The sequence below is a fragment of the Haemorhous mexicanus genome, chromosome 1 (genome assembly GCF_027477595.1).
Source record: "Haemorhous mexicanus isolate bHaeMex1 chromosome 1, bHaeMex1.pri, whole genome shotgun sequence".
In the NCBI taxonomy this organism is placed as follows: Eukaryota; Metazoa; Chordata; class Aves; order Passeriformes; family Fringillidae; genus Haemorhous; species Haemorhous mexicanus.
Window position 1 is genome coordinate 4,754,538 of NC_082341.1, and position 12,748 is coordinate 4,767,285.

The 12,748-nt window shown below is 45.0% G+C and overlaps 1 protein-coding gene across 3 annotated transcripts in view; it reads right to left on the minus strand.

Moving 5' to 3' along the window:
* Positions 1-12,748, minus strand: part of LOC132323528 (mitogen-activated protein kinase kinase kinase 3-like) — a 79,934-nt gene that overhangs the window by 51,279 nt on the left and 15,907 nt on the right. For all 3 annotated transcript variants that reach the window (XM_059838839.1, XM_059838848.1, XM_059838830.1), the window contains exon 2: positions 5,332-5,411. In XM_059838839.1, the coding sequence (XP_059694822.1) occupies positions 5,332-5,335 (4 nt within the window). In that variant the 5' untranslated portion in view covers positions 5,336-5,411. The remainder of the gene's footprint in view (positions 1-5,331; positions 5,412-12,748) is intronic.

Below are 12,748 nucleotides of genomic sequence, written 5' to 3' on the forward strand. Positions count from 1 at the left end.
CCAAAGCATTTGGGATGGCAAGTCTGATCACAAGTGGAAGTTTCAGTGGTTAGGCCACAAATCACACAAGAAATTTCTCCTGACGAGCTGTGCCATGGCACAGTGCCCATGTTCCCTCACCCCAGAGGCTCACCAGGGACTTCTGCAATGGAAAAGGACTTGGGATGCAGAAGGTGTTTGGTTTAGCTCAGCAGGGAGGGAAAGCAAGGTTACATCTGTGGTTCACCACAAGCCTCCACTCCCAAAATAGCCATCCCTGCACAGTAAAATTCCAGGGGAGAGGAGCCACTGGCAGAGCTTCTGCACACCCTGCTCCCCTCCAGAGCCCAGCCCTGGGCACACTCATCACCACGAGTCCCCTTGTGAAAAATGCCTATTTTATGATTGGCTTTTCACAAATATTAAAATGAATATTATATGTGTTATGTTAGAAAGTAATGCTGTATTAATTCTCTTAAGTAGTGTGTTAAATATAGTTTTAGGTTGTAACAAAATGTTAAAATAGAAACTATGCTAGGTAAGATACTTTTTTTCTAAAGAAAGGACTCCCACTGAGATAGCAGCCAGAGGACACCTACATCTTTCAGAGAAAGAGAATTTATTGCTCCATTATCAGGAGAAATGAACTTTTTCCTGCCTTGCTCAGCTCTGAAGACGCCATTTAGGATTAAGAGAAGAAGCTGACACTGACCAGACAGTGTTTGTTTCTATTCTATGTTTGAATAGAATTTATGCATTATGGATGAGGTGGATGAATACACATCAGGTTATTGCTTTTAAGGGTTAACCCTCTGTAACATGGGTCCTTTTTTGGGCTTATGTTGCCCAGAAAAAGGTACCCAGACACCTGTAACTCTTTGTTTCTATTGTCTCATATTGTCCTAATCCAAACTGTCCAAATTATTATTACTCTAATTAGATCACTATTTTTATAACCATTTTATTCCTATTAAACTTTTAAAATTTTAAAAACAGGTGATTGGCATTTTTCACACCCTCTACATCCCCACGTGCTTGGAGGGGGGCAAAGCCCAGCTAAGAAGCCAATTTTCCCCTAGGAAAACATCCTGACAGTCCTTCTCCTTCCTTCTCTCAGCTCCTCACCTCCAGCAGCTCAGGAGCACAACCATGGAGGTGCAGCCACCTCACAGCCTCCACCCCTTCCAGGCTAATGGGGCAAATGTCTGGGGTGGAATTGGGTGGCTTTTGGTGGGGGAAGATTTGCTGAAGGGGGCAGAGTTTGGGGAAGCAGCTGCTGCCCCTCACACCAGGCAGGGACAGGGATGCTGGAACAGGAGACAGGATCTTTGAGCCCAGCCACAAACCCAACACTGCTCATGACAAACCCCGTGTTTCTCGTTTGCTTTTGTGAATTAAAGTTAGTCTAGGAGAGCTGCAAGCAGGGGCTAGAATCTTAAAAAGCAAAACTAACCACATTTAAGAAAATTTTTGCATGCCTATAGCTCTGCTACTCCTCACCACTTCAAAGGTGCCGGGTCTCTCATCCCACAAGAAACTTTCACAACTTTTTTTGCTAACTCTGCCCTTTGCTCCACAAACACTAATTTTCCTCTAATGGATTAACATAATTGAATTAAACTTGGGCCAATTATTCCAGCAGTTTCCCTGCTAAGCTTAAAATTTGCTCCTTCTGAAGAAGGACTTATGTGCCTAAAAGGCAGCCTGGATTTTTCCACCTCTATCATTTGGTCTAATAAAAGATATTACCTCTCCCCACAACCTGTACCTCTCTCTTGAGCACACTTGAAAGGAGAAAAATGTTTACCCAGCAAAGAAATGTAACTGGCGAGTTATTTCCCCTGACTGACTCTGATACTTCTGAAGGTTATTTGAGGGATCATAAAGAACTCGTTCTCCCTCCCAGCCCAGCAACTTCCAGCACTCAAAGCCTCAGCCCATGAACTCCTATCCTGTTGCTGCAGCAACAGCTGCAACATCCCAGATGTGATGCAGGTCCAATCCCACATTGCCCAGGTGCCCAGAGCACCCTGAATTTGAGCCCTGGCTACAATGGGTGCAGTGCCAGGTAAGGGAGAAGGAGACCATGGGCACCTTTTAACTCAGACACCCCTCAGAAAGAACAAAGCCTGAGCTAGAAAGCCTATGTGTCTTATTATAATATAAAGTGCTGCAATTCAACATGAATTAATTCTTCCTTGATAGCTCTCAGCATACAAAGAGAAAGCTTAGAGCAATGAGGAAGTGAAGAGTGAAAGCACTGCCTGCTGAGAATGAGGAAAACACAGCCTGGGAGGGCTGGGACATCCATGGACAGGCTCTGCTCTGCCCCCACCAGCTCCAGCAGCTCTCTCTGTTTCAGCAGCCCCCAAAAAGCCCAAGGAACTGGGCTGAATGGCCATGGCTGCTCAAACAAGCTCTCAGCAAGCTGCTGTGCCTTCTGCCAGCCCAGCCTGCAATCACACCCTCTGTCCAGTCAATACTACAAACAACATCCCTCTCCCAGCTCCCACACCTCAGGTGACCTTTCTGCTGAAGCAAAAGTCACACTCACTCCAGCAAAGCACTGAAGACCTGAACCTTTGAGTTGTATGGATGTCCACAGAGCAGAACAGATCAGCCTTCCTGCAGTTTTTATCATCACAATCACACATGAACACACACAACATTTCAGAACCACAACCGAGAATACTCAAATCATTTTTAAAACAAAAAGAATAAAACTTGAGCAACAAACAAGCTGGTGCTTTTTGTACCAAGTTCTGCAGTTTTTTAAATATTATTTTTTGCTGTGATGTCATGTTTAAACACAGCAATTTTTAATACTTATTGGGCAGGGTTTTTCCACTGTGTTGCACTGAAGATACAGACACCTTTAGAAGTGCCATAAGCACTCGTCTGACCAAATTCCAAAGAGTCTTGGACTCTTGAGGAGAGGGTGCAGATGGAAATGAACTGTAAGATGAATAAAAAGACTCAGTGCCAAGGACTTAGGCTGGTCCCAAGCTGGCACATGCAGAGATAGTGCAGCAGCCCAGGGATAGCAGGGCTGCACAGGGCTGGTCCAAGCACTGCACGACACAGAGACACCAGAAGTCCCCACTTCCCCTCTTGTGGTCTCCATGCAAGGTCATGCAACTTCCCTAGAACATGTCTGGGAGTGAACAGTCCTGTGCTGAACTCTGAGGCACTGAGCAGACTATAAATAGGACCCTGGAAAAAGAAAAAAAAAAAAGGTGGACCTGGAACAGGCTGTCAGAGATCACCTCATCCAACACATCTCCTCTGAAGGGAAGGAGGAAGGAAATTTCCATGAGGAAAATCAATGATGTGACTGCAAATTCCCTGCACTTCCATTGAAAATGCTCTCTCATCCCAATGCAGGGAGTAAATAAACACATATACAAGGAAGAGGGAGAGAAGTGAAACTAATAAACCCTGAAAATTTAGCCTGAATTCCTGTGCATCAGCAAAGCTGCTGCAGTGATTCTTTAACAGACAAACGCCACCAGTGACACTGATGGGGACACACAGCACCTCACCCATCAGATCCCCACAGAGCAGACTCAGGATCTCAGCTTGATCCCACCTGGACACATCCTGGCACATCTAACCCCACACAGGTGTGGATGCTGCTGCTGATGAGCCACAGCAGTGACACCTTGGTGAGGGGACAAGCACAGCCCCTTCCACCCACACACAAGTGCAAGCAGAACTCCAAACCTGCACAAGACTCCAAAAATTCCCCAAACCAGCCACAGTGCCTCTCTTCACTACACAATTCTCACAATTAATGCTGCCCTGGTGCACCCATATTACATTTGCAGCTGGCAGGCTGAAGGCACCTTGAGCAGGTTCTATCAACCACTGTCTGTACAAGAAATCACCAAACTGACAATCTCCTGAGAACTGGGCTGGAGCAGCAACTCCTTCCCTGCTGCTGCTCTGGGCAACTCTGAGTTTTCCTTGTTAAAATAACCCACATTGCCTTGACAAAGCAGTGGCTTTTGCCTTCAAAGGGAAAATGTTTCTAAAAAATTTTGGGGTTAGTCACAAGGGATTTTAAACTGAAATTTGTCATTCTTTATATTGAAGAAGCAGATCTGGACTTTCTCTTCCCTTCCCTTCCCTTTTTTTTTTTAACCTAGCTTTAAATTAGTTCTCTTCCCACAAAATCTCTCTTCTAGGTAACAGAGAAAGAGCAAAACCAACACATAAAGCCAGGATGGGGTAAATACCACTCTTCTCCTTTCTCCACAGGGGAGAATAAACACTTAAGGTGTGGCAGTGGCTCCACACTTTTCATTTTCCAAATTCAGACCACTACCAAACTCTGAATCACGTTTGTACAATGAGAGCAGTTAGTGACAGGACAATGGGGGATGGCTTCAAACTGACAGAGGGAAGACTTACACTAGATATTAGGAAGAAATTCTTTCCTGTGAGGGTGGGGAGGCCCTGGCACAGGGTGCCCAGAGCAGCTGTGGCTGCCCCTGGATCCCTGGAAGTGTCCAAGGCCAGGCTGGACAGGACTTGGAGCCACTTGGGACAGTGGAAGGTGTCCCTGCCATGGCAGGGGGTGCAATGAGATGATCTTTTAGGTCCCTTCCAGCCCAAACCATTCTGGGATTCTGTGATTCTACACACCTGCAAGATCAAACCCTAAATTTAACACATATCTCCTTTTTTCTTCTTCTTCTTCTTCTTCTTCTTCTTTAAAGTATCATTTCAGCCATCCCTGAAAAGTTTTGGGTGAACTTGTGTAGATGCTGCAAATGTGCAAGTGAAGTGCTCAGCTTCAAGCAGGACCCTCCAAGATCTCTTCTCCTTTCTGGGTCACCAGGTCAGGAAGCCATTTCAGCACTTCCAAGTGGTCCCAATTCCTGACATAATGAATTTTCTTTAGGAGGGAGTTCTTATCTAGATAGATAAGACTGAAAGCATGATGTACCTCCAGAACTATAAATAATTCCCACCTAATAAAGTTTGCATCAGCACCACAGAGCATCTGACACACAACTATTCCAGCAGAAGAGGGAGAAGGTGGAAGTAATCCAGGTCACCACTTAGAAAAGCAATACATTCAAGCTTTGAAACAGAAGATTCCTTGGGAGAAGATCTACAGGGAATGAAGATGCTCTGCAGAGAAATACAAAGAGAGACTCCACCTAGAACATGACCACCAAATCACACTCAGAATAAGAAGGAAATTTGTCCAACTTTGGCACCACTAAAATGCTAAACATAAATCAGAAAGCAATGTAACATTCAGAGCATCTGAGCCATTTCCCTCAGTCTGCTGCCACACTTGGTAGTCCCAACCAAAATTCTCCAGGGAAATCCAGTTCTTACCCATCTTTCCATCTACATCAGGCCTCCATTCCACCGGTCCCAGACTCTCGTGCCTTATCCTCCTCTCTCAAGCATCCACCCTGTAACAAACATACACAGAGGTTACAGATGAATTTTGACATGACAACAGGGTCATGGATCACTTTTCACAAAGCCTGTCCCCACCACCACCTGGGAAAGAGGAAAGAGGAGAACCTGATTTAGGAATGGAGAGCAGGAGTCTGCCTCCCTCTGCACACACCAAAGGTGACACACCACAAACCTGGGACCTCAATGGCTTTAAAATCTTGGGGTAAACAACTTGAGCTTCCTTAAGAGCAGAACATTTTAATTACATGATATTTTTAATGTGTTTTTACATGATTAATGTAACCCTAAAGCAACACCATCCTCAACACTTGAGATTCCACAGCATCCCTGTGGGATAACGCTCACTGGGGGAACAGACTGACAGCAGGACATGGAAAAGTAGCCCTGAATCAAAGCAGAAACCTAAATTTAGGCCTTCCAAATGGCAAGCAAGGTTCCCCAAGGCTGGGCCAGCTTTCCTCTGACTGCTTGGGTAAAAAGCTGAGCACAGGCAGCTCTCAGCAGCAGTGAGTGCCCTGTACATCCCCCATGGGAGGTGTGTCCCCAGGAGCCCTCCCAGAGTTTCTACCTTCAGTCTGCCCCCAACACCAGCACAGAAGTGGGCTCAGTGACCTGCCATCCTGCATTCAGCCAAACTCCTGCACCCAGAAAGGTTTCCTGGCCACCAAAGCAGGCCTGAGCCTGCTGGAGCCTGTCCTGCTCACTAATGAAAAGCCTCATTTTAGACCGAACAAAGGCAAAATCCACCTAAAGATGGGCACCTTTTAAAGGACACTGGGATAGAAGACAACATCAAATTCCACTTTAGCTGCCTGATAAGCCCTCAGATTTCTTGGTCATAAACCTGTGTGATAGCACAAGAAAAGGGAGAAACACCTCAAGAACCTGAGCAGACTTGCACAGGGGTGAGGCTTTCCTGCCCTGCAGTGGGAGAGCCACGTGCTCCAGGACACTGCCATGGACCCTGGGGTGTTAAATATGAGGCACTGGTCACAAATGGAAGGAAAAGGCACTTTGAAAACTTCCTGGCTTGGTCAAATCAAATCAAACCAAACACAGCAACAAACCTGAAGAGGACCAGGAATGGTCCCAAGCATGGATTCAAATGATTTTCTGCAGCTCTGGTGCCTCGGTGCCGGCGAGCACAGGGATATTTATCCAACCTATTTTGAGAGGGACGAGCAGGAAGGGAAGGTGATAAGAGAGCAGCAGAGGCAGAGACATCCAAGTGCCCTGAGAGTGTAGTTCCTTCTCCTGCAGCTTCCTCCCAGGAATGCCAAGGAGGAGAAAAGGAAGCAACCAAACAGCTTGAATGGTTAAAAATCCTACCTTGGGAAAGAGCTGGTCAGTCTGTGCAACACTGAATCAAGAGGGTGCAGAAAACCAGCAAGAAAGCAGAGTGAAAATTCTGTCTGATTTTAACAAGAGCAGGAAACAGCCCAAACCTTCACTTTTGCTTTCAAAACTGCTGTGACACTTCCAGGAATTAAGCTGTGTGCATAATTTGCAGTGAGGGCCACAGGCAGATAGCCTGGGTCAACTGTAAATTCCTGGGACAGCCCAGGCTAACTCTCCTATCAGAGTAATAGATTTTTCTAATGTCTTCCTGGAGACCTTCCAGACCTTTCCAAAGCATATCTAGTCACAAAAACAAGCATCTACAGGAACTGTGCAAACGAGCCCTGGAAAAACCAGGTGACCTTTCCATCAGCAGAGCCCTCCCCTGTGCTGTTGTCCATCACCTCTGCCACAGCAAAGCCCTGAGACCCCCCTGCCCAGCCCCTGTGAGCAAACCAGCCCTGCACAGAGGGCAGGAAATCTCCCCAGACACACACGAGAAAGAAGGGTTTCTGTTTTAGCAGAAAATGCTAAATGTTCTCAGTGCTGAGGACAGCCAGCCTTCAAACTGGACTGCAAACACTGGTGATTTCCGTGGCTTCCCAAAAATACATACCAGCAGCTTCCTGTTCCAGAAGGACAAATTCCTGTTTCTAGTACAAATTCTGTCCTATTATTATGTCCCTTAAAAAACAGCGGGGGGGGGGGGGGGGGGGTGGAAATAAGAGAGGAAAAAAAGGGAAAATCCTTCTCCTACAGATGTTGTTCCAAGGAGCTTCTCCTCCCATCAGCTCCCTGATCAGTGTTGGCAGTTTGGGACACAGAACCAGGGAGAATCTGAAACTGGGCTCCCACTGGCCACTGCACCCCTCCCACAGCCCACAGAACTCTGGAAATCTACTCAAAATGTCCCTGGTAAGCCAAGAAGTGAGAGAGCTCAGCAAGGTGCTGGGGCAATGTACTCCAGGTTTGTGTTGGGCATGCAAGAGACTCTGTCTGCTCAGGGAACTGCTGAAGTTATTTCACCTGCAGGAAAGCCCAGCACAGATGCTGTGATCCAGGGGTAAACAATAATAATATAATTATAATAATTGAATTAATATTATAACAATTAATACAATAATAATAAGATAATTAATTATTATCATCATAATAATATTGTAATAATTGATTGCTTATCAGGTTTGATTTGCCTGAGCTGAACTTTGCAGACAGAGTGACTCAACTTCTTTGCAGCTCCATGAGTGCAGGGTATGAGTATCTGCAGGAGAGATGTATGCAAGGTTATTAATCCACTTTGAAAATTAATCTCAGCTTTGCTTTTTTTCTTCCCATACTCCTGGCTGGGAAGGGATTAAGCAAGACTGAGCTCAAGGGACACAACAGTTCAGCTGTGACATGTCTGTGCATCCATGACTCCTGCCTTTGTGGGTCTAAATTACAGAAAGCAAAGCAGGGGAGGAGAGGATGGAGAAATGTGATTTTCTCCTGGATGTAAGGGAAGATAAAACAAAGTAACCACGAGATTGACTGTGAGGAATTATGTAGGCTGAAGGTTAGGAAAGCAGGAAGAGTGCAGTCCAGCACTGAGAGCTGCAGTTTGCTATTGATAGTTGGGATTTCCAGTATCACCTACCCCAAAAAGGGTTCTTCTTACCCTGCAGAGGCTCAGCAGCCCCCATAAAACACAGATTTCATGTCAGCATGTCTTGCCACTACTGCAGCACAAGCAATCAGCATCTCCTTCTGCAGTTTATCACCTCAGGTTTCCAGGGAAAGCAGCACCTACTTATTCCTGTCTGAGCACCACTCAGCACATTGGTTTGGAGGTGTAGGGACACACCATTGTAAAAATAAAAATAAAAATAAAAATAAAAATAAAAATAAAAATAAAAATAAAAATAAAAATAAAAATAAAAATAAAAATAAAAATAAAAATAAAAATAAAAATAAAAATAAAAATAAAAATAAAAATAAAAATAAAAATAAAAATCCACAGTTGCCCCTGAAATAGGGCTCGGCTGGAAAGCTACTCAAAGTAGCATTGCTAAAATTGGGACTTTCCTTGTTTTTTTAAGCAGCAGGGAACATGTTGGGCTCAGAGAGTTTAACAAGCAAGAGTCAAGTGGAAAAAATCTCTCCTTTTTAAGAGTTGACCACATTAACTTTCAGCAAGTTTCCGGGAGTCCTGCCAGAGCACTGGAGTTTTGTATACTACGGAACTGTTAAAAATATTATTGTAAATGTTATTTTCAAAAAGCTTCAGAGGCCAGAGCTGGGGTAGTGTAAAAAACAACAGCAAAGCAAATGAGATTGTTTTAGTGGTGAGAACACAAATGGATGTGTGCTGATAGCTCAGGCAGCCTGCAGGCTTGGCAAAGAGGGGTTCAAAGGCAAAGGGAGAGTGGTTGGAATATTTCAGGTTTTCTCTGATCATCCCAGCCTCATCCTTACAGCTTCTTCTAGACACTACAGAACATTCAACCTGCTGTACTTAGAACTGCTCTGGAACTTGGATCCATATTCTGGGATACACAAAGTAACAACTAGATTTTGGTGCCACTTCAGACACACAGGACTCTGCCCTGAAGGCATTTTCCACTCAGGTTATCCAAAGGATACACCATGCAAGGGAAGTAAAAAAAATAGCAATTTAAGACTGTGCATGTTTGTAGCTATAGCACTTAGGGACATGGTTTAGCCATGGACTTGGCAGTTCTGGGTTAATGGTTAGACACTGTGATGTTAAAAGTTCTTTTCCAGCCTAAATGATTCTCTGGTTCCATGTTTATGAGCATGCAGCTGGGATGGACTTTCTGCAGACATGTGCAGCCAGGCCAGGTTTGCAGGTGTACCTCCCCAGAGAGCTCAAGGGACAAAGTTCATGAGCCAAGATGAGGAGAATCAAACCTCCCCCGAGGTTTTATTCAGGCTGCTGAGCTGGAGGTGACCTGCACAGACCAGCAGAGCTCATGGAAGGAGCCAGCCCGTGCCCGGGGAACTCCAGCCCATGAAACCCAACGAGCCATTCCATATCAGCACCCACCAGCTGAGGCTTCTTCTCCCCAGTCTGGGCCACGACACCCCAAAACTGCTCAAGAATCTTTCTCACAGCACCTGCTGCTGGGAGAAGAGATCTGTGTTCCAAAGCCATCGTGCTCAGTGGAGGATTCCTTCAGCCAGTGAGCCAGCCAGGGCAGCTGCACTTGACAGGAACATCTCCTGAGCCATCCTGTTCCTTCCAGCACAACGTGTACTGAGAGCTTTAGAACCTGCCTGAGTCCTGCTCTTAACATCCATGACAGCCCTCTGAAGAAGCCACTGAGATCTTAAAACAAATTCTCTTCTCAGAAATTACTTTTTATGAACAAAATGTTCCAGACAGCACACTCCAGTTATCATAGAGAGGTTTGGGTAGGAAAGGATCTTAAAGATCTTCCAGTTCCAGCCCCTTGCCATGGGCAGGGACACTTCCCACTAGCCCAGGCTGCTCCAAGCCCTGCCCAGCCTGGCCTTGGGCACTTCCAGGGATGGCATTTCCACAGCTTCTCTGGGCACCCTGTGCCAGGGCCTGCCCACCCTCACAGGGAAGAATTCCTTCCTAATACCCAATCTAAATCTCTCCTCCTTCAGTTTAAGACCATTCTCCCTATTACTCCATGTCCATGGAAGAAGTTCCTCTTCAGCTCTCTTGTAGCCCCTTTAGGTACTGCTATTTTTCTCAGTCCCTTTTCTTGCTTTGCAGTAACATTCCTTTTACTAAAGCCAGTGCAGTAGTCAGTAATGTATAGTGGCAAATTAAATAGCTTTGATTTTCCATACAGATCTCAAACCTCTGGAACAAAAAAAGAAAAAGCAAATCAGAAGGATTAGAAAAGACTCCTCTATCAGCAAAGGTCAGCCACCACAGCCCTATCAGAGTTAATCTATTTTACATGTAACAGACAGGTCAAGCAAAGCAAGTGTCCACAGAACACACATGTTCCCCACCTGTTTGGGTTTTTATTTTTATCAGGCTCTGCACAGAATTGTGTCTACAGAACTCACATTTTTTACAGAGAAACCACCTCCCCCAGCAGCTGGTGGAGATGAACCAATTTGCAGACACCCTGATTACACCCCAAAGCCCACCTCAGCCCCTCTGTGCCTAAATCCAAGTTTTCAAACTGGGCACTGAAGTCACCAAGTCTAAAGGGTCCTCACCTCCTGCAAGCCTCAACATTCACCTCCCCAGGTGAAGCTGAGCCAGGATTATTTACACAGCCCTGCCTGTGAGGATGAAGATCTGCAGCTAGGGGAGAGCACTGTCCTGCATCATTTTCCCTTCCACAGGGCAAAGTCCTGTCCTCAGAGAGTTCTCTGTGCACTCAGAGGGAAACCCTGATGCCAGCTACACCTACAGAAACCCTCTGATGCCAAAGAACATTCCCCTCTAAGTGAACACAGCAAAGGGAAGGTATTTCTACATATAATATAAAAACCAATGCAGAAGAATGTTGTCATTTCTTCCTCCTGCAGGTTTTCATTGCCTTATTTTTGTCTTTCTCCTCAAATGACCAAAGATTTTGTGGCAAAGAAATTAAAGCAAAACTGCGTGTCTGGAAAAATGAAGCTTCAGGCCTCTTTCTTCCATGTTACTGGGAAAAACAGGGAGGAGAATGAGCAGAAACCAAAAAGGAGGAATAGATAGTAAAACTTTCAGGTGAAATAAACCATCAGAAAAGTGTTTGTCTCAGAAAAAAACCCTTTTCTTGGGAAAAGCAATTGGGAGAAAATCATCTGGTAAGAGAAACAAGGAGTCTCCATGAATGGAGCTCTACACTAGAGAGCTGCAAAGCCAATGTTGTGCCATGGTGAATCTGGCCTTAGAGCTGGAATCTGCACCAGGGACTGGGATTCCAGGGTCTTTTAAAGTTGTTTTGTCCAATGAACTTTTAAAACATACTTTACTCCTACTTTTCTACCAATAACTAATTATTTGTCTATCACACAGCAGCTACATTGCAGCTCTCCCCAACTAATCATTCTATACTACTAACACAACAGAAAATAGAGTAAATAAAAAAGAAAAAAAATGCCCAAAATCTTCCATTTCCATACTAAAACCCCAAAACTCTAAATTTTTCACCCTGCAATAAACTACACTATTATCTATTTTACACACTCATAAATTCCAATTCATCTCAAAGCCTTAGAAGCTCTCTCCATAAACCAAAGTTAAAAGCAATGTTTCCTTAAAAATCAAGACTTATCAAAACAGAGAAATATTCCCTATGCCCTAAGTTCCATCAGGTATCAACTGCATGACCAACCTCATGGCTGATCCAACACGCTCCAACAGGGATTTTAACACCAAGTGAGCAAGCTCTGGACTGGGAAGGAGGGAGATTATTGTATTTGTGGGGTGCCCTGTGGCAGGAAGGAAGGATCAATCTGACTCCATGTTCTCAGAAGGCTAATTTATTGTTTTATGATACTAAATTATAATAAAGAATGCTATACTAAACTATACTAAAGAATACAGAAAGGATACTTACAGAAGGCTAAAAAGATAATAATGAAAATTGTGACCCTTTCCAGAGCCCTGACACAGCTTGGCCCTGATTGGGCAAAGAGTGAAAACAACTCACAGCAGAGTCCAATGGAACAATCACCTGTGGGTGAACAATCTCCAAACACATTCCACATGAGCACAACACAGGAGAAGCAAATGAGATGAGAATTGTTTTCCTTTTCTCTGAGGCTTCTCAGCTTCCCAGGAGAAAAATCCTGGGCGAAGGGATTTTATCAGAGAATGAGAATGTGACAGGAGATCATCCCAAGGCCTTGGCACAGCATCGTGGCAGGACCAGGGCTTTGAAGCCACTGTGCCAACTCTCACCCCACCTCATCTCTGACCCACCTTCTCTGCCTTGCAGAGCCCTGAGAGCTCAGAGGATGGACAGCACACCTGTCCATGCCAGGAGCCACCCCCAGCCCTGTAATGCAG